Source organism: Triticum urartu, chromosome 4A (genome assembly GCF_056163025.1).
Source record: "Triticum urartu cultivar PI428250 chromosome 4A, HENAU_Tu73, whole genome shotgun sequence".
Classification (NCBI taxonomy): Eukaryota; Viridiplantae; Streptophyta; class Magnoliopsida; order Poales; family Poaceae; genus Triticum; species Triticum urartu.
The window spans coordinates 394,954,767-394,976,160 of record NC_141876.1 but is presented as its reverse complement, the minus strand read 5'-3'; the positions used below and the strand labels follow the sequence as shown (position 1 = coordinate 394,976,160).

The 21,394-nt window shown below is 53.6% G+C and overlaps 1 protein-coding gene across 1 annotated transcript; it reads right to left on the bottom strand.

The window, feature by feature from the left end:
- Positions 1–2,960: 2,960 nt before the first annotated feature.
- Positions 2,961–3,592, bottom strand: LOC125553795 (uncharacterized). The gene has a single exon (XM_048717494.2). It carries the CDS (start codon positions 3,460–3,462, stop codon positions 3,082–3,084), a length of 381 nt encoding a protein of 126 aa, XP_048573451.1. The 5' UTR covers positions 3,463–3,592; the 3' UTR covers positions 2,961–3,081.
- Between the last annotated feature and the right edge of the window lie 17,802 nt (positions 3,593–21,394).

The following is a 21,394-nucleotide window of genomic DNA, read 5'->3' as shown; positions in this document are numbered from 1 at the left end:
CACGCAACTTTCCCCCTCTGGTTCATCTATCTGAAAACACGAAACTCCATGGATACTTTCCCGGATGTTTCCCCTCTTCGCTGGTATCACCTCCTACCATGTTAGGGCACTCTTAGCATCGTTACTTGTCATGTCTTGCATCGATATGCATCTGTTTGCATTGTATTCATTGTTTATTCCCCCTCTTCTCTTCGGTAGACTACGAGACTGACGCCGCTGCTGGTACCCGATCGACTATGTTGTTGACGACCCCTCCTTGCCAGAGCAACTAGGCAAGCCCCCTCTTGATCAACCCGATATCGCCTATTCTTCTCTATACCGCTTGCATTAGAGTAGTGTAGCATGTTACTGCTTTCCTATAATCCTACTATGATGCATAGCCTGTCTTTGCTACTACTTTTATTACCTTTACCTGCAATCCTAAATGCTTAGTATAGGATGCTAGTATTCCATCAGCGGCCCTACATTCTTATCCGTCTGTCATGCTATACTATCGGGCCGTGATCACTTGGGAGGTGACCATGGGTATATACTTATATACATAATATGTGATACATGTGGTGACTAAAGTCGAGTCGGCTCGTAGAGTACCCGCAAGTGATTCCGATATGGGGGCTGAAGGGGCAGGTGATTCCATCCAAGTAGTGGTGGGCCTGGGTTCTCGACGGCCCCCAACTGTTACTTTGTGGCGGAGCGACGGGGCAGGTTGAGACCACCTAGGAGAGAGGTGGGCCTGGCCCTGGTCAGCGTCTGCAGTTACTTCAAAATAACACGCTTAACGAGATCTTGGTACTTGATCTGAGTCTGGCCAATGGCCTATACGCACTAACCAACTACGTGGGAACAGTTATGGGCACTTGTCGTCGTGGTATCAGCCGAAGCCTTCGTGATGTCAGCGACTGAGCGGCATGCGCTGGATTGGACTGGAACGCCTGCTCTTGTATTAGGAAGGCTAGCTCTGTTTCCGGCCGCCCTCGCAACATGCAGGTGTGCAATGGGCGATGGGCTCAGACCCCTGCGCCATAGGATTTAGACCGGCGTGCTGACCTCTCTGTTGTGCATAGGTGGGGCTGTGACCTGCTGATCTTTCGAGGCCGAGCATGACCCAGGAAAGTGTGTTCGGTCCAAGGGGATCGAGCGTGTTGGAAAATGTGGTGCACCCCTGCAGGGAAGTTTATCTATTCGAATAGTCGTGTCCTTCGGTAAAAGGACGACCCGGAGTTGTACCTTGACCTTATGACAACTAGAACCGGATACTTAATAAAACACACCTTTTCAAGTGCCAGATACAAATCCGGTGATCGCTCTCTCACAGGGCGACGAGGAGAGGATCGTCGGGTAGGATTATGCTATGCGACGATACTTGGTTAACTTACCATCTACTCTCTTCTACTGCTTCAAGATGGGGACTGCCAGAAGCGTAGTCTTCGATAGGACTAGCTATCCCCATCTTATTCTCGCATTCTGCTGTTCAGTCCACAGATACTACCCATTTCATTGATACCAATACATATATAGTATAGATCCTTGCTTGCGAGTATTTTGGATGAGTACTCACGGTTGCTTTGCTACTTCTTTTTTCTCCTTTCCCGGTTATTGCGATCATATGATGGAGTCCAGAAGCCAGAGGATCCCGAGGATGATTCCACATGGAGTTCGGCTTCGAGGGGTAGTTAGGAGGTCTCAGGCAGGAGGCCTTGCCTTTTCGATCGTTACTACTTTTGTGCTAGCCTTCTTAAAGGCAAACTTGTTTAATTTATGTCTGTATTTAGATATTTTGCTTACGCTGACTCTTGTGTCTTTGAGCATTTGTATTCGAGCCTTCGAGGCCCCTGACTTGTAATATAAAGTTTGTACTATTTTATTTGTGTCTAGAGTTGTGTTGTGATATCTTCCCGTGAGTCTTTGATCTTGATCGTACACATTTGCGTCTATGATTAGTGTACGGTCAAATCAGGGACGTCACAAGTCGTCACACTTTATGAATGACAACGGTGAGCCGACGAGCCTTTGGGCCAGCATGGAGCCCCGGCCGACGATCGTTCGTGTATCTGTCGGCTAACCGTTGACGGTGTAGATCCAAGCGGCTAGAGGCGGACTCACTACTTGCATGCAGCCTTGCTGGTGCCTTTCGGCCCGGTGCCCGGCCAGTCCATTGCACGGCCTCTCGCAGCCGGGCGAGCTTAAATCCGGCTGGCTTCACTCCAAACCCGACCGCCGCGTGCGCAAATCAGGTGACCATGGTTGGATAGCTTAGAACGTCGAGGGAACGAAGGTTGTGACAAGGGTTGGGGCAAGCACGCGGCCGAGCTATAGAGTGGCAATGGACACGAGTGGCGGGATGGGAGAATAGAAAAAGAGATGTCTGCATCCTCGACGGGCGGGCCAAAAAGGACATGGACAGGTGCCATGTAGAGTCCGCGAACTTGAATCGGGAATGGATTGAAAGCGGATAGAAAACGGAAGCCTGCTTTGTTTGTTTACCCCAAACAAACGCAGGCGGACAAAGCCTGTTTTGTTTGTTTACCCCAAACAAACACATGCGGACATGATGAGGTGTGCATTGGAGTTAGCCTCATGTTGCATTGATTTTTTTTCCCTTTTCATAAAGCATTGAAAGGCAAATTGCATTACGGTGATCTTTCTTTTCATAAAGCATTGAGAGGCAAATTGCATTACAGTGATCTTTTTTCCTTTTCATAAAGGATTGAGAGGCAAAGAGGTGATGCTATTGGAGTGTCTCGTTTCTTTCCGACAAAGAAGGCAAATTATGCAACACTCGGTACACGCATAGCGAGAGTTTTGACTCAAACACTTGTGTGGCGGCGCCGGCAACGCACACTTTTTTTTAAGGCGGCAACGCACACTTGGTGTACCGTGTACTATTGAGCCGCTTCCTCGACGTGTACAGTTGATCGCATCCATCTTTTTCAGAGATGATATTCATTTTACCAGATCGATAACGTGAAAAAAACCTCAATACATTGATCGGCCTAGATACATAGTAAGTACATGAGAAAAACGTGATGTTAGGAAGTTATAGGAGCGACGTGTCCTCTGAGGGAATGGGGCGTGTTGGTTTCAGCCATGGCGCGTCGCGGCAGCACCAGGCTTGGCACCGCCGTCCCCATCACGGCGCTCCTTGAGGACCCGGAACACCCGGGAGCTCTCCTCGAAGATGCGCGCTCGGCGGCCGTAGTCCGTGGGGCTACGGCCCTCGTCTTCCCCGGCCATGGCCTCGTCCTCCCCTCGGACTCGCTCCTGAGGCACGGGCCCGTCCTCCTTGCGCGCCTCCACCGGTTCCGCCCGGCCACCGCACTGCGCGCCGAGTGCCGTGGTGGTGCATGTCGCGGCACGGCCCATCCCAAGCCTTTCCGCCGAAGCGAGCGAGCGCGGGACGGCACGCAACGATGGGCGCACAGGCACAGCCGTCGCCGTGGGGGTGGGGGAAACGGACTGCATGGTCGTGCAAAGTTGAGCCTTGCACGTTAGGTGGCTTGGCTAGCTTGGGGACCTATACGCGCTCTACGTGACGGCGGTTGGATAGGATCCGTACTGGTACTAGGTGTCTGTCGGTTTGGGCGTGGGAGTAGTTGGATTTTATACGAGGGCCTGAAGATTCCGGACGTCGCCCAGCTCGCGCGCGGCGTGGCAGGGTCGCGCCACGCGTGGAGCCACGTATCCCCCGGCTGCGCTGACGGAACAGTGTGGGCGAGCGTCGCGCTGTAGGTTTGGAGAGAGAGGGGCCAGCCGTAGGCAGGTTTGCCTTCCACAAGCAAGTACGATTCCAGCCGTCCTGGTCTGGTCTGGTGGCCTGCGGCCAAATTTAGTGTTTCCACCCGTTTGTGATAATTTAGCTGGATTTAATCCCTCTTTTAAAAAAAAAACCAGGATCTCATCCTTTTCCTACTGCCGGGGTCGATGGCGGTAGGGTATAACTGACTACCGCCGAGGCCCCTGACGGTAAGGTTAACGGCAGTCACGTCATCTCATGGTTTAGGCTGGCGGAGTCAACGTCCTACCGCCAGAAATGCCAGTGTAGGTAGGTAAAACCTACCGCCACAGTCGCATGTGGTAGGGTGGGCATGTAACCCCCAAACTCGTACTGTACCTGTCGGGGTTATACCCCGCGGTGTAACCCGTCGGATATATGACCCGGCCGGACTTGGCCTTTCATTGGTAACCCATCAGAGGATTGGCGACTCACGTGTCTAACGGTTCACTGGTGTGACGACTCACGAGCCTGAAGACTCATTGATGACCTGGCGGGTGTTTTAGATGGATGACAAGGCACAAGGCCCAGAAGGCCGACTCATGTTATGATGGGCCGGATTAAGAGGAAAGTCATAAAGAATATTCTCCTACACAGGAAGCAAGACTAGGACTCCATTTGTAATAGAGTAATCATAATCTTACTAGGACTAGTCATGTAACCCGCCCCTTCAACATATATAAGGAGGGGCAGGGCACCCTAAGAGGGGAGGAGAAAATAATCGCTGAAGCTAGACACAACTAAAGGGGAGCCGGCTTACGCGGCGACTCCCTCATGAGCATAATGAGACCTAGCCACAAACAGCATGTAGGGTTATTACCGGATGATGTTTCCCGGAGCCCGAAGCTGTCTAAATCCTTGTCTTGTGTGTTGATCCGCATCGTGTCTCTCATCCCAATCAACCCCTCTCAAGCTACCACATAGATGAATTGGCCTCACGATTAAGTCCTCACACTAGGACACCTGTCGTGATGATTCCACAACAGTACCTATACCTAGGGAGGGTAAAAACTTCGCGGTAGACTGTGCAATCTTACCGCCGAGCATCCTAGCGGTAAGCTACGCAACCCTACCGGTCCGACGGTAGGTGGGCAGGGCACCGCAACAGTGTTGTACCTGAAACTTAAAGATTGTTTACGGTAGGGTGTGCAACCCTACCGCAAGGGTCTTGACCCATCTAAATTTTGCTTTTTTGTGTGCAAAACTTGATCATTTCAATTCAAGGAATTCACCAAATAGTAATATAGTTTGACCCTCAAGATATTAAGATCTCATCACATGCTCGCTATACTGTTATCCTTGTTACCGGTTTTCTTCTTCTTTCTCGTTGTCATATTCTGGCATCCCCATGACAAAGTCACCTATGTCTGGCCAGACGTTGATGGATGTCGTCACACTAAGAGGGCCCTAACAATATCTCTCCATTGTCTGAGGAGCAAATCCCACTCTCGATCTATCCAGTCCCTTGTCAAACTTTCCGATGAGCCCGTAACTTGCCATTATGATCACCTAGTTACAGATGATGTTTGAGAAACCCCAAAGTCCATCATACGATAAGAAGTGACTAAGATACTCTCATGGTCTAAGGAACTAAAACACATGGTAACCCTCCCTGTTATAACAATTGATTACAAACGATATTTTCTCAAAGTGTAATAAACAAGATTGGTTCGATAATATGATCGTTCTTCTAACGTCATACTCTCAATGTTGTTTCACGACTATTGTTACGCTTAACAACATCTTGAGATCCGTAAAATATGATCACTGACAACACTTGAGCCAGTCTTAGATGCAAGATCGGGAACCTATATTTTACTGCTCATCAGTTCACATATTCATATGAGTTTCCACTGAATCGCACATTTCAAAATCATAGCAGTTATAGCATGAAATATAATCTCTTAATTATGAAAATGGAAATATAATAATACAATATTATTGCCTCTAGGGCATATTTCCAACAATCTCCACATTAGTGGCAACCACGGAAGAACTTGGCTTTTCCTTCGATGTCGCTTTAGCCTTGTTCCAATCAAGATATATCAGATGAGAAATGAACAACTGAGATAACGTGGCAAATTTGATAGACTTACCCAATGTTTATGGTAAATTCAAGGAGTAAGTTGGTGCTAGATGTGCAATATGAAGGCGACGATGCATGATAAGTCGGGTCCGAGGGATCCAGCGGGGCCTTCATTTGGCCGACTCTTGGACAAGATGATGTAGGACTTAATTGTTCTTGCCTATGAGCCCGGCGAGGAGAGAGCTGGAGAGACTGACCTTCGTGAAGATCTTTTGGTCCAGAACTCTGGGCCTTCCACTTCTTGCTCTCACCATGCTGTATTTTCTTCAAAGATAAGTTTGAATCCAGATAAGCTGATGGATGAGAGAAGGGTACCTTTCTTACATCAGCCGGGTTTGCCTTCTACCCAGGGTTTCAGTATAAGAGGCACTAGGGGTTACCTTTTTTCACCCGCCTTGCTGGTCCCGGTATTTTCCTAAGAAGAGTCGGCATCAGCAAGTTGATTATGGAGTGACCAAGAGAGTAAAGTTCTTCTACATCATCAGCCTCCTCCTCTTCTTCTTCTGCTTAATCCTCCGTCGTCTCTTCATCGGGACTAGTGGTAGCTTGATACTCAATTTTCCACGAGTCGACTTCAGGGTGAAAGAATAAAAGCTGGCATTTCTATAAACAAGTGAAGGAAGAAAAATATACAAGTGACAAGATAAATCAAAGTATACAAACCACGCGAGCCGGGTTAGTAGCTTCAAAGGGAGTGAGACCCATGGTTGATATCTCTTCAAGGGTCTCGCCTAGGATTTTCTTGACGGCCCTGGTAAGTTTGGTCAGGCCTAGTTCTTTGTGCGAATAACGCATGACGTCATCGCCCCGGCTTGTGTACCGGTGAAACAACCGGGTGCACACGCTGAGGGGTTGGATGTGCCGGCCGACCCAACACCATGTCAAATCCATGGCTTTCAGGCCATGAGCAATCAAAGCATTGATCCTCTAATAGATATGTATTAGCTCCTCTTGTTCTTCTAGCGGCGCATAAGTGTTCATCTAGTTGTTGTATTCTAGCCGGCTAAGACGATAACCCGACAAAGGATTTTGGCCCTCTAGAGAAGTATCTTTGCAATAAAATAAGGTTTTCTGCCATCCTTTGGGGTGACTCGCCAACTTCATACGGGGAAAGATGCAATCCTTATGTTTCTGGATCAACACCCCTCCGCATCCCAAAGTTGGCCCTCCACTCCACTCAGTCTGCTTGTTGTAGTAAAAGAATTCTAGGAACAAATTTACCGTCGGTACCATCTAAAGTTAGACTTCGCAAAAGACTTGGAAATTGCTCAGATTGAGGGTAGAATCTGGTGGTAGGTCTTGGGGCCGCACATTATAATCTTGAAGCACATTACGAAAGAATCTAGAACCCAGTGGCTTAAACCCTCTGGTAAGATGATCAACAAAAATGATGACCTCACCTTGCTCTGGCTAAGGTTGGATCTCCTCCTTAGGTGCACTCCATTCAATTTCTGCTTTGGGAGGAAGCAAGCTGGAGATCACAAGTTCCGTTAGCCAGAGTTTAGTCATGGTGGACTCTGCCCAGTCTATATTGTTCTTTCCTTTGCTCTTTTGAGCCATCACTTTACGCATGTAGTGAATGGAAAGCTACAAAGCAGCCAGAAAAATATAAGTTGGTGAAGAAGATCAAGCTACAGATGGCTACTCGTGAAGTTTAACGACCTAAAAGCCAGGAATGGTGGTAGATTGTCGGGTTACAAATTTGTTGCAAACAGCTACTGTTGCAATCGACGGAAATTTTTGATCTAGATAATACTAAAAAAAAGAAGGTAAAAATGGTAGCAAGACCTAACAACAGAGAAGAACACTACCACAACAATGGAAGTAAAAACTACCATGGCAATGAGCGGATCAGTGCAACAACATAAGTGTTATGAAGGTACTATGATACGTAAAATACAATCAAAATCTAGGTAAATATTAAGATTAAGTGAGGATTCTAGTCTAGATGAAGATGAACTACGATGAAGAACGACGGTGGAAGTACATTGAAAATAAGAGGGAGCCTACAGATCTGGAAAACAGCGAAGGGTGAGCTCATTGGATCATGGGCGAGTGGTGGCAGTCGTGCGTGAGCTCCGATGGCAGCGACAGTCGCAGACAAACTCCGGCGACCGCTAGGGTTCGAAGCTTTAAATGAAGTGACATGGGACTAGGGCGGCCGCGAGGAGGAAGAAGAGGAAGTGTGCGATGTGAAAATGGTCCACGGGCTCCTATCGCACTATTTATAGATGGGGTGGGAAACTTGAGGCGTCATGACACTTTTTAGGGATGCCCCTAAGATTTCGCGATAAGAGACCCTTTGACCTAGGTCAAACCCTAGATTGATTGTCAGAACTTGAGGCATGTCATCAGGAGAAGACCTCGCAAGATACGCGAAAAAATGCTAAGTATGGAATATAAGGTCATGAGCCAGGCTGCACAAACGAACCATCAAGTAGATCCGGGAGAATGAGCGAGACCTAGAGAAAGTTGGCTTATCGGAATTGAGGCAACACCCAACATTTCATCTTTAATATATTTGCTTGTTCTTATTTACAGGAGCTTAACATGAATAAATTCAGCTAAAACCTGGGGTCTAATGTTGGGGATATAACCCATGGAGGAAAAGCTGGCATTTAGGCCCAAGACCAAGACCCGCCAAGGCCTCGGAGGTCAAGGGTCGGCTTACTCCTCGGGCTATCAAAAACTGGATGGAGTGGTCCAGAGGGAAACCCGACGCGGGCCAATGAGAGCTGGATCATCAGAGTCTGAACCCAGGGTGGAGTTGACTAAACTTGGAAGACACAGAAGGTTTAGCTTAGGACTCCTAGAACGGGTAGAACTCACACACCGTTGTACCCCAGGGACCCGACCTGTTAAATAAAGGGGGTTCCTGGGTCGTCTAGAGGGACAAGTTAGAATCTCTTGAGTCATTGGTAGAGAATCAGCACCCTTGTAATCGAGATCATCATTATCAATAGCAATCAAGCAAGAGTAGCCTTTTACCTCCACCATGAGGGGCCGAACCTGGTAAACATGCGTCTCTCATTTTTTATCAACCTGTCCAAGCCTTCACCTAGCAGCAATGGCCTCACAACATAGTTCTACTATGAGAAAATCTGCTGTGATAAAACCACGACAAGTTCCCTAGCCCTGGCTAGTCTCGATCCTCATTACGAGGTTGGCCCTTGTCTTGGTTGTCGGCCGCAATCTTCCCAGCCTGTTTAATGACTCAACAATTACAGTTGGTATGTGTGGCTGATGTCTACAACACAACTTTTATTCTTGTAGACGTTGTTGGGCCTCCAAGTGCAGAGTTTTGTAGGATAGCAAAAAAATTCCCTCAATTGGATAACCTAAGGTTTATCAATACGTGGGAGACATACGATGAAGATGGTATCTCTCAAACAACCCTGGAATCAAATACAAGAAATCTCCTGTATCCCCAGCACACCCAATACAATGGTAAACTGTATAGGTGCACTAGTTTGGCGAAGAGATGGTGATACAAGTGTAGTATAGATAGTAGATATAGGTTTTTGTAATCCGAAAATATAAAAATAGCAAGGTAGCAAGTGATAAAACGGAGCATAAATGGTATTGAAATGCTTGGAAACAAGGCTAGGGTTCATACTTTCACTAGTGCAATCTCTCAACAGTGCTAACATAATTGAATCATGTAACAATCCCTCAACGTGCGACAAAGAATCACTCAAAAGTTTCTATCGGAGAAAGTAGGACGAAAACATGTATCAACCTATGTGCCTAGATTACCCCACTGTCACCATGGGAATCCGCAAGTTGAATACCAAAACATACATAAAGTAATTCAATAGAATACCCCATTGTCACCACGGGTATCCACATGCAAGACATACATCAAGTGATCTCAAATCCAATATTCAATCCAGTATAATGAAACCTCAAAGAGCAAGACTCAATTCATCACAACAAGATGGAGAGAGGAAAACACCATATGATCCAACTATATTAACAAAGGCCACGACATATCAAGATTGTGCCAAATCAAGAACATGAGAGAGAGATATCAAACACATAACTATTGGTACATACCCTCAGCCTCGAGGGTGAACTACTCCCTCCTCGCCATGGAGACCACCGAGATGATGAAGATGGCCACCAGTGATGATATCCCCCTTCGGCAAGGTGCGAGAATAGGGCTCCAGATGGGATCACTTCGGTACAGAGGCTTGCAGAGGTGGAGCCGAAGTTCTAGCTTTCTTGCAGGGTTTTTCTATATTTATAGAATTTTTTGGTGCCAGTTTCATGTCAGGGGGGCCGCACGGGAGTGACAAGCTCGGTAGGCACGCCCCTTGAGCCTATCACTTTACTGGACATCGCCTGGTCCTCCTCCCAGGCTTCAGGGGTCTCTTTTGGTCAATAAAAAATCATCGTAAAATTTTAGCCAATCCGAGAACTTTTATTTCTACACAAGAAACAACATCACGGTAGTTCTGCTGAAAACAACGTCAGTCCAGCTTAGTTCCATTTAGATCATATAAAATTGAAACAAATTCTTATAAAATTCTTCTAAACATGGCATGAATACTTCATAGATTATAGATACATTGGAGACGTATCGGCATCCCCAAACTTAATTCTTACTCATCCTCGAGTAGGTAAATGATAAAAGAAATAATTTATGAAGTGTGAATGGTAGCATAGTGCATAAGTTTGATGAAGGATAATTTCAATCACTTTTTTTAGCATCATAAACAGTAGCCCATCTCATAAAACATCTCATGATCAAGTAGCAAGATATTCACATGTTAAAGTATAGACCATAAACTTTCTTGAAAACTAACAAACTATGTTTTCAGTCATTAAACAACTACAATTCATCTTATTTCCAGAAAGGGTCTATGTAAGAGCTTTGTTTTAGCAAATTCCACATACTCAACTATCATTTAGTCTTCCATGGTTGCTGACACTCAAAGCATATTTTTAGAACAAATTGTTTCAATCAAACACATAGGAAGATAGGGGCTTAATGTTTCGCCTCCCAACTTATTTATCTCAGGGATAATGTCAACAATAATAACTCATGATCACATATATTCAACTGGATATATGTGTCTGGATATTTCCCCACCACATGATGCTTGCCAAGAGAAAAAAATAAAAATGGAATAGAGAAGAACACTATTGACTCTTGCATAAAAGTAAATACATAAAGTAAAAGATAGGCCCTCACAGAGGGAAGCTGGTGGCGTTCTGGGAACGGGGGTCCCCAGACTTGCCTGCCTGCGGCCTGTGGAGTGGCTCAAAGGGGGCCCAGCACGGCCCGTCTTCATCAACACAGACCCAAGACCCTCGCGAGGGGCCAAGCCTCGCGGGGCGGATGACACGGAGCTTCCTCAGGCACGGCCTCATCAGGCTGGCTCGCGAGGAGGCAGAGATATCAAGGCGGGGTACCTAACGAGGTGCCTGTGATGCAAGCCATGACGACCAAGGGCGCCAGACGGGCGCCAGCCCGCACAGTGTCCTCCTTTCCTCTTTGGTGCAAAGGGAGCAAGCGCAGGCGAGAGCATCAAGCAAAGGCACCCGTTTCGGTGCAACGAGACCAAGACCAGTCCAACGGCAGGGAGGAAGTCATTGTGGAGCCCAAGCCAGCGTCACCACCAGAGTCTTTGGTAGGCGAGGACCAACTTTAGTCAGGATAAGTGTACCAGATGTTCCCCTTCAAAATGGCCAATTGTTGGCGCCCTTCCCGCTCAATATTTGGGGAAGAGGCCCAGGGCCTTTGCCTATAAATAGGACTAGCCACCCACAGGGTAGAAGGATGAAGGATCGGCCAACCCAGAAACTAGCTAGGATCGCAATCGAGAAGAGAGAGAGAGAGAGAGAGAGAGAGAGAGAGAGAGAGAAGGGTGACTGAACTCCCCCTACCAGTTCATCCCCCCAACCAAGAACAGACCCTCGCGAGGCTATTCTTCCTTGTATTGCTCATCATCATCATCCCAAGAGGCAATCCACCACACCACACACTGGAGTAGGGTATTACACCACAACGGTGGCCCGAACCAGTATAAACCTTGTGTCTCTTGTGCTGTTCTTTCCATAGCTTAGATCTTAGCAAGGCGGAGGGGTGCAGGTAGGTAGAAGGCAAAATCTCCGCGCGCACCCCAGTGTTCGAACCTCAAGGGTCTGCCGGAATCCGAAATCCGACATTTGGCGCGCCAGGTAGGGGTGCGCCGGAATTCGTCTTCCACCACCCCGTTCTCCTCCGACCATCACGTCCATGTCTGACGCTCGTCGGGCCCACGCCGAGCGCCGGGCCGCTCTCGCTTCCCGCGTCGCCCAGACGACTCCTGTCGGTGGGCGTCCTCGCCGTTCCCCGTCACCTGTCGTCAACGCCGCCACCGGCCCGACGGGGGACGAGCGGCAAGCGTCGTCTCAGCATCCGTCCGTGCGGCAAGAGGCCGCACCGCTACTCCCTCGCTCACCCAGCTGGTTCTTCGTCCCGCGCGCTCCGCGCACCCATGGAGGCTCGAGCCGCGCTCATCGTGGAAAACGAGTTCCTGCGCTACCGTCCCGTCGACGACGTCTACGAAGAATGGCTCGACCGCGTCGCCGAGCTCGTCCGCGCCGCAGGGGGCTCTCCTGCGCCGTCCGCTCCGCTGCACCGCACCCTGCCCTGCGCGGGCGACGAAGCTCCGGCGGCACCCCGGCCTCCTCCTCCTCAATAAGGCGCCATGGCTCCAAGGCGCGTGGCCCCTGGGCGGAACCCGCTCCGTCAGGTGCCAGCGCGGCAAGAGCAGAGCTGCCAAGAAGTCCCTCACCCGCAAGAAGCTGCCCGGGCGCTCCCTGCTCCAGCACGTCGCGACCATGCTCCTGCTCCCGCGCGTCAAGACCCCCCGCTGCTCCCAGCTGCAGCACGTGGGGACATGCAAGACCAAGCTCTCCATCACCCAAGGCCTCTCGTGGCCACAGCAGGCTGCCACGCCTTCACCATCGAGCTACGCAGCGTCGCGTGGCCCGGCAAGTTCAAGCCAGACCTGCCTCCTCGTTACGACGGCACGGCCGACCATGCGGAGTTCCTCTAGCTCTATGAGCTGGGCATCGAAGCTGCCAACGGAAATGAGAAGGTCATGGCGATCTGGTTTCCCATGGCGCTCAAGGACGGGGCCCGCACCTGGCTCCTCAACCTGGCTCCAGGCACGATCTACTCCTGGGACGAGATGCGCACCCGCTTCATCGCCAACTTCCAAGGTACTCGCGACCGGCCACCCGCCATGAGCGACATGCGCCGCATCAAGCAACAACCCGGAGAGACCCTGCAGAAGTACATTCAGCGCTTCAACAACGTGCACCTCAAGATTCCCAAGGTGACCGAGGAGGCCATCATCTCAGCCTTCTCCGACAGCGTGCGTGATGTCAAGATGAAGGAGGAGCTGGCGATGCATGAAGAACTGTGCACTTCCTTGGAGTTGTTCAACTTGGCAACCAAGTGCGCCAGGGCTGAGGAAGGGCGTCTCTCCCTCCTCGAGCTGCTTGCCGCAGACCCAGAAGAGAAGAATCCCAAGGCCAAGGATGTGAAGCGCAAGGGGGCTGCCGTGCTCGCGACAGAACCAGACACCAAGCGGGGCAAAGATCAGCCCGAACCTCCCAAGGGCAGTCGGTACTGTGTGTACCACGACCTCCATACCCACAACACCAACGAGTGTCAAGAGCTCCAAGCCGTGCGAGAAGGAAGGATCGGCCGTCACCCCGACCACGGTGACCGGGGCTACATTCGAGGAGGAGTAAGGAACGCAGGACGCTGGGAAGACCGCTGCCCGTGCCAGGGGTGGCGCGATCGACCTCGCGAGGATCGCTGGCAAGACCCGCCTCACGAGGGAGACTGGAGGGATCAGCCACGCGAGGATCGCCCGCAAGGCAACGCAGGCCTCCCTCCGCTGCCACCGCAGCCAAGGAGAAATGAGGACCGCCATCAGAACAAGGAGGCTGGGGGCTTCCAGGAGCCGCGCGCGATCGCCTGCATCCTGGGCGGGGCTCAAGCCCCAGCCTCTCAACGCATCTTCAAGCAGTTCGCCCGCAAAGTGAATGCAGTCCTCCCCAAGCTGGAAGCCACGCGCCCTCTCAAGTGGTCAGCGTGCGCCATCACGTTCAGCTTAGCAGATCAGCTCAAGTGTGCGGCCACAGCCGGAGTCCTCCCGATGCTTTGTTCCCCAATCATCAGCAATGTGGTGGTCACCAGGACCCTCATCGATGGCGGGGCAGGGCTCAACGTCCTGTCCGTGGAAACATTCAACAATCTCCAAGTGCCCTACAACCAGCTTCAGCCAACCAAGCCTTTCTCCGGAGTCACCGACGGCTCCACGGTCCCGATTGGGCAGGTCCGCCTCCCTGTCACCTTCAGGGCACGCGACAACTACCGCACCGAGCTCATCGACTTCGACGTCTCCCACATTCGCTTGCCGCACAAAGCCATCCTTGGGTACCTAGCGCTGGCCAAGTTCATGGCCGTGACTCACCACGGCTACAACGTCCTCAAGATGCCAGGAAGTGGCGGAGTCATCACAGTGCCCTGTGAAGAGAAGGATGTGGTGTGTTTCCTGGAACGAGCCTTTCAGGCCGCATCACTGGAAGACCCGGATCGCGGAAGCAGGAGGCTTCCCGAGACCTCCCCCAAGAAGAACAAGACATCGTCCGACCCGGCCCCTCAGGAGGCAGACCCCTTAGGGCCCGCGCCTGCCCAGGGGGAACCTCCTTCCATCGCATAGGAAAGCGCGCCCGGTGCCCTCCTCAGGCAGGGCTCGGGGGCTCTCCCCTGGAGGGCCACCGACCTGGCTAAGGTCACGAGGGAGGCGCTTGGGCAGCACATGGAGGCGTGTTTCGAAGCACGTTTCCCTCAAGAAGGAGTAAGGCAAGGAGGGCCAGACCCTCAGGAGTTCGTCAGCAAGGCCATTCAGGAGCTACAGGAGTCAAGAGTCATGAGAGGCGGCCGCCGCCTACCAGCTGTGGCTCCCCATCCAGGCGAGGATGGTGGGCTGCACATCTGCATCGACATACCAGGGCTCAATTGAGTCACCTCTCTGGAGCGCCTCTGGCCCTCGTGAGTGGGGCGCTGCGAAGGTCCACCCCACAGCTACGTTCGCATGCCTTACGGCTTGCCAAACGCGGCTGCCACGAACCAGCGCCTCATGAGGGGCATCATGGAGGCTCAAGAGGCCAGGCGTTCCGCAGCCCTGGCGGAGATGGAGATGGTCCGCGAGGAGCCACCAGCGCCTCCGGAGCCTCCCGAGGCCCCTGGGCCTGGGGGCTCGTGAGGATCGGCTTCCGCAGCCCACCGAGTCAGCTACACCAACACTCCTTCGTCCTCAACATCATCAGGTGACATCTTTCAAGTTTCATTTCCAGCTGGGAGCGCCCCCCAGGGCTGCATTATTCCCAGGCCGCGTGGGTCCGTCCCTGCGGCATGTATCCCTTTTATTTCATGTTGTTAGCTTACCTTGTTGGGGGCGCCCCACGGGCTGCATCATCCCCAAGTCGCTCGGGCCAGACCCAGCGGCATGTATCCCTTTTGCGTTTATTTCCGGCTATGCGTTCGACCCACCATGCTTGATTATTTGATGCCTGTCCACGGCACCTCTTCTTCTCCATGCCGACTACTTGCACGTTAAAGGGGGGGGGGTACCTGAGCATCGCGACTCAAGGCTCTTACTGGCTCTCCAGCCCTCACCCTCTGGCCTTGTCCACGGCATCGCGACCTGGCATACCAGCGACGGCCGAGACCAGCTCGAGGGCCGGGACCCGAGGACGTAGAGTGCCGGCATCTAACCAAATTTGCAGGGAAACATCACAAGATAAGGCCCAGTGCCAGGCGCAACCCGCCTAGAGGTAGGGCCCCGTGAGTCCCGCGCTGGCTCACGGGTGCCTAGATACACCTCGCCAGGCCTTACCGTGCCAGCCACGTGTCAGGGCGGGGCTGTACACGCCCCGGGGGCTCCTCCCGGAGGGGAGCCCCCTCCCACGTACCAGTGGAAGCACCATGCTCCGTGCTGGCTGACGACACTGCCGAGGAGCGGCTATGCCCGTACACATACGGAAGCGCTATGCTCCGCCCTGGTGATAAACAACTGAGGACGGCCCCCGGGCCGCATCAACCTCAGGGAGCCCAGAGCTCAGTGTCTAGCCTCATCGTAACGCCTCCCCTCGGAAGTGCCACGCGAGGGGGCTGGGCACGGGGGCTGCGCCTGGGTCACGCCCAGACGCACGCCACCCAGCCAGGCCCCCCGGGCCTGGTTCGTCGCACGTCTCTCCCCGAGCGGAGCCAAGGTACGAAGGCCGTTTGAGCGTCAAGGGGGACTCCTGAGCATCGCGACTCAGGAGCCTAACTGGTCACGTAGCCCCTCACTCCTTAGTTCCGAAAGGCTAACGGCGGTTGAGGTATGCGTGCGGTCGGGCTCTGCAGACGTAGAACGGTAGATCCACCCACATCACACCTCCCTACTTGTTGTTCGTGCGCCAAGGGGGACTCCTGAGCATCGCGACTCAGGAGCCTAACTTGTCACGTAGCCCCTCACTCCTTGGTCCCGTCCTGGTTTCCGGTCGGGGCTAACGGCGGCTGAGGTATGCGCGGGGCCGGGATCTGCCGGCATAGAACATAAGCAAGTAGGAAGGAAAAGCGTAAATTTCAAGGAATTCAAAAGCAAATATTACAGTCCACACTGTTATCTCAATGCCAAACACAAGTTTAAACGCCTCCCCGAGGCATGATACATGTGCAGGAATTAAAGGCAGGACATGAGCCACAACGGAGTCACTTGTCGGCGGTGGAGCAGCGTGGAGTGGGTTCGCCTCATGGAGTAGCGGGGTCAGCAGCGCCTTGCTTCGGCTTGGTGCTGAAGGCCCGGAACTTCCCCAGCAGAGCCTCCGCGCGACCCTTCATGGCCTCGGCAGCGGCAGCGGCACGCTCGCCGCTTACTGGCTCCAGCAGGCTGTCGAGGTCGACGCCGGGATCGTGAAGGTAGATGTGGGTGAGGACCCGCGTCAGCGCTGCAGAAGAAAGGACACGCGCCTCAGCCTCGGCCGTGGGGCCAAGGCCAAGGGCGACATCTTCAAGAGCGCGAACCAGGAAGGGAAGTAGCTTGGCGGGGCCGTCCTCGGCGCCAGCCAGCGGGCTCTCCAGGCCGCTGTCGTAAAGCGTCCTCAGCGAGGAGCGAGCCTTCGCCTCCATCTCCATGAAGGCCATGCGGTCCTCGGCAAGAACCCGGGCCTTGTCGTCCAGCTCGACCTTCCTCGCCCCCAGCTCCTGCTCCAGCGCGCCTAGGCGGTCGCGGCGCTTCCTGAGCTTGGCCTCCCGGCCCTCGACGGCCGCCTCGCGAGCCTTCACGCCTTCTTCCTGCTCTTGGCGAAGGCGGACCTCTTTCGCGAGCTGGTCCCGCAGGCCTTGCAGCTCGTCCTCTAGCGCCTTGCAGCGACCACGGACGTCGACCACCTTCCCCAGGGCTGCGTCACGAGCAGCCTTCGCCTCAAGGACGGCCTGCCTCTCCTCGTCGCAAGTCGTCGAGGCCTGGACCAGTACCGCCCGAATCGAAGCGTTGGAGCGAATCCATCCTGAAGCCAGCTCCAAGCGCCCGGCCACCAAGTGAGGGTCAGCACCAAGAAGATCCTGCCGCAGCCGGTCCAGCTCAGCAGCAGCACGATCTAGAACGACAGGAGGAGTCGGAGAGACAGAAGTCAGTGGAGTAGGAGGAGAAGGCGGCAGCGCGACCACAGCATCCTGAGGCGGAACTTGCTGCGCCCCAACGGCTGAAGTGGCGGCAGCAGGCAAAGGCACCTCGGGAGTCACTTGGGCCATGGGAGCTGAGCTCGCCCCAGCCGGCTCAGCCAGGCCTCGCGAGGACGACCGGGCAGGAGAAGCCCGTGCGTCGCGGTCACCTTCCTTCGCGGGCATAGGCGCTGCCACGGATGGAACCTCAGGAGCTCCCTTCGGCTTCTTTGCTGCAGGCGCTAGCCTATCCAGAGATGCGGACGTCAAGCCTCAGAAGCAGAACAAGAAATAAAGACAAGAATCAAGCGCTTACGGGTCGTCGCTAGTAAGCTCAAGCGGCCCCTGGCCAAATTTTAAGCCTGAAAGCCGACTGAAAGGGTCAACCTCGCGAAGCTTGGAAGCGGAAGGCGCGTCTGCGGTCCACCTCGGGGCCGGGGCAGACCCACGGGAGATCAGCCCGGTCCTGTCCTTCTTCGGGATCGGGTGAAGCTCCCGCCGTCCTGCTCGTCATCATCCTCATCGTCATCACTCGGAGAGAGGCGGAGAACGCGGAACCTGTGCCGGGGGAGGGGAGCCCTCGACTCTCCGTCAGTCGCCTCGGAGTCAGGCCCTTTTTCCCGCTCCCCTCCTTCCTCCTCTTTGCTGGAGTCGTCGGAGGACACGTCCACTGATTCCCCAGGGGTCTCCATGGGCACGGGCCCGTCCCCGTTGAAGACGAGCATGGACTCCACTACCTGCTCCCAGTCGTCGCGGAGGAACAAGGGCGTAGGAGCGCCCTCCAACCTCTCCACATCGCCCCCGACCAGAGATTGGAGGACCGCAGCCAGATCTCCGTCGGCCAAGGCCGCGGGGCTCGGATGGGGCCTCCACATCGGAAGTGAGTACTACCAAAGCGGAGCCAGCTGGTGCTCCAGGAATTCCCTCAGCAGCGACGCGCCGATCAGCTTCGCCGCCGCCATGTTGGCCGGCCTCAGACCCGCGTCCATCTTCTCCAACACCAGCTTCGCGTGGGGGTCCGCGAGCTCTGCTCGACCCCAATCGCTGGAGCTCGTGGGTAGCTCCGTGGGCAAGATCAGCCGAGGGTGGATGCGCCCAGCATCTGCCAAGACCCACTTGCTCCTGAAGCCCTCAATCCTTTTCCCGGGGTTCGAAATGGCAATGGCGCCACCGTACGCGATGAAGCTCGCGCACGCAGAAGCAGGACCGCGAGAGGTCCGGAGGTAGATGTAGTGGCGCAGCAAGGCCACTGAGGGCTGCACCCCTACGCGAGCCTCGCAGTAATAGGCGAATATTGCCAGGATAAGGACGGAGTTGGGGTGGCGATGCAGAGCCTATAGCTTATAATGGCGGAGGACAGAGAAGAAGAACTCGGAGAAGGAGGCACCAGGCCAGTAGCAATGGCGCTTACAAAGAACGGATAGAAGGTGCTCCCTTGGCCCTCAGGGGTGGCGGAGCCGGCCTTGAACACCTTCGCCCCATCGATGCCCTGCGCCGCCGCCATCCGGCGCAACCGGGCGAGGCTCGCCTCCGACACGTTCGGCGAGTCCAGGGCAGACAAGTACCAAGCTCCGGCCGGGGACTGACGAGGCGCCATGGCTTCCTAGGTCACGCGGTCGGAGTAGATCTGGAAATTTGGAGGAAGGAAGGAGAGGCACAAGAAAGGGGATCTGAGCAGCAACCGGAGAAAGCAAAAAGCAAAGCCTAGGCAGATGCCGCTCCTTTATCAACTCGCGCGATTGTGGAGACACCCACGTCCAGTCAACCGCCACGCGGTGCCCAAGGCCGCAGGCTGTTAGGGCCCGCGGCGCTTCGCTCTTGCCCTTTCGCCTCCCTGCACGGCCAAGTCCGGGCACACCTTGGGCCCGGGGGCTACTGTCGGTGTTCCGGGAACGGGAGTCCCTAGACTTTCCTGCCTGCGGCCTGCGGCGTGGCTCAAAGGGGGCCAAGCACGGCCCGTCTTCATCAACACAGACCCAAGACCCTCGCGAGGGGCCAAGCCTCACGGGGAGGAGGACACGGAGCTTCCTCAGGCACGGCCTCATCAGGCTGGCTCGCGGCGAGGCGGAGATATCAAGGCGGGGTACCTCACGAGGTGCCCGTGATGCGAGCCATGACGACCAAGGGCGCCAGGCGGGCGCCAGCCCGCGTAGTATCCTCCTTTCCTCTTTGGTGCAAAGGGAGCAAGCGCAGGCGAGAGCATCAAGCAAAGGCACCCATTTCGGTGCAACGAGACCAAGACCAGTCCAACGGCAGGGAGGACGTCATTGTGGAGCCCAAGCCAGCGTCACCACCAGAGTCTTTGGCAGGCGAGGACCAACTTTAGTCAGGATAAGTGTACCAGATGTTCCCCTTCAGAATGGCCAATTGTTGGCGCCCTTCCCGCTCAATATTTGGGGAAGAGGCCCGGGGCCTTTGCCTATAAATAGGACTAGCCACCCATAGGGTAGAAGGATGAAGGATCGGCCAACCCAGAAACTAGCTAGGATCGCAATCGAGAAGAGAGAGAGAGAGAGAGAGAGAGAGAGAGAGAGAGAGAGAAAGAGAGAAGGGTGACTGAACTCCCCCTACCAGTTCATCCCCCCAACCAAGAACAGACCCTCGCGAGGCTGTTCTTCCTTGTATTGATCATCATCATCAGCCCAAGAGGCAATCCACCACACCACACACTGGAGTAGGGTATTACACCACAACGGTGGCCCGAACCAGTATAATCCCTGTGTCTCTTGTGCTGTTCTTTCCATAGCTTAGATCTTAGCGAGGCGGAGGGGTGCAGGTAGGTAGAAGGCGAAATCTCCACGCGCACCCCAGTGTTCGAACCTCAAGGGTCTGCCGGAACCCGAAATCCGACAGAAGCAGAGGTTGTCATGTACTTTTTATTTTCGGTGCGCAATCTCTTAATGCAAAGAAACATCACTTTATATTACCCCTTGTGATTACAACCTTTATTATGCGGTATGTCACTTTTATTTCTTCACCACCACAAGTTCGTAAAAAGATTATTTTCCCTTACAATAAAAGATCATACATATTTAGGAGCAATTTTTATTGCTTTTGCACCAATAAAAACTTGCTTGAAGGATCTTATTCAATCCATAGGTAGATATGGTGGACTCTCATGACAAGAAACTATGTTTAAGGGTTTTTGGATGCACAAGTAGTATCTCTACTTGTCGGTGTACAAAAGTAGGGGCTCTCCATTTGCACCCCTTTACTTGTGCACGGGCAGTCAGAGCCGTGCCCACGGCCGCACTGAGCAGGGCAGAGGAGGGATGCCGGAGCGCAAGACAGCTAGAGAAACCCCAAGACCAGGGGCGCTAAGAGAGCAAGAGGGCGAGGTGGACTCCCTCGGCAAGACTCTTGCTGGGGTGGTTTCCGCAGCCCCGGCAAGATCCTTGCCGGGGCAACTTGCCTGACGCTAGCAGAGCGCGCCACCCTTGAGCCCAAGGGTTTCCAACGCCATCAGCCACATCAAAACCAAGGCTCGGGAGGCACCTCCATGGTGGCATGCAGATCTTTGTAGAGATCATAAATACGCAAGATCGGATGAGAACCAGAAGACGACGATCCTTGGCGAGATCCTTGCCAAGGAAATCCACGAGACCCCGGGCAAGATCCTTGCAGGGGACGACCGCGGTGCCATGACAAGACCCTTGTCGGGCCCTCGGCAAGACCCTTGCCGAGGACGTCTGCGTGGCCGCGGCCAGGCCCACGTCTGCCAAGACTCCATCGCCACTCCCATGCAGCTGCTAGCTCAACTAGTTGGGCAGGCGTCTGCGTGGCAGCGTGCGGCCTCCACACCGACTCAGCAAGCACC

Coding starts and splice junctions, on each gene's coding strand:
- LOC125553795 (XM_048717494.2), bottom strand. CDS start 3,462: ATGCAGTCCGTTTCCCCCACCCCCACGGCGACGGCTGTGCCTGTGCGC.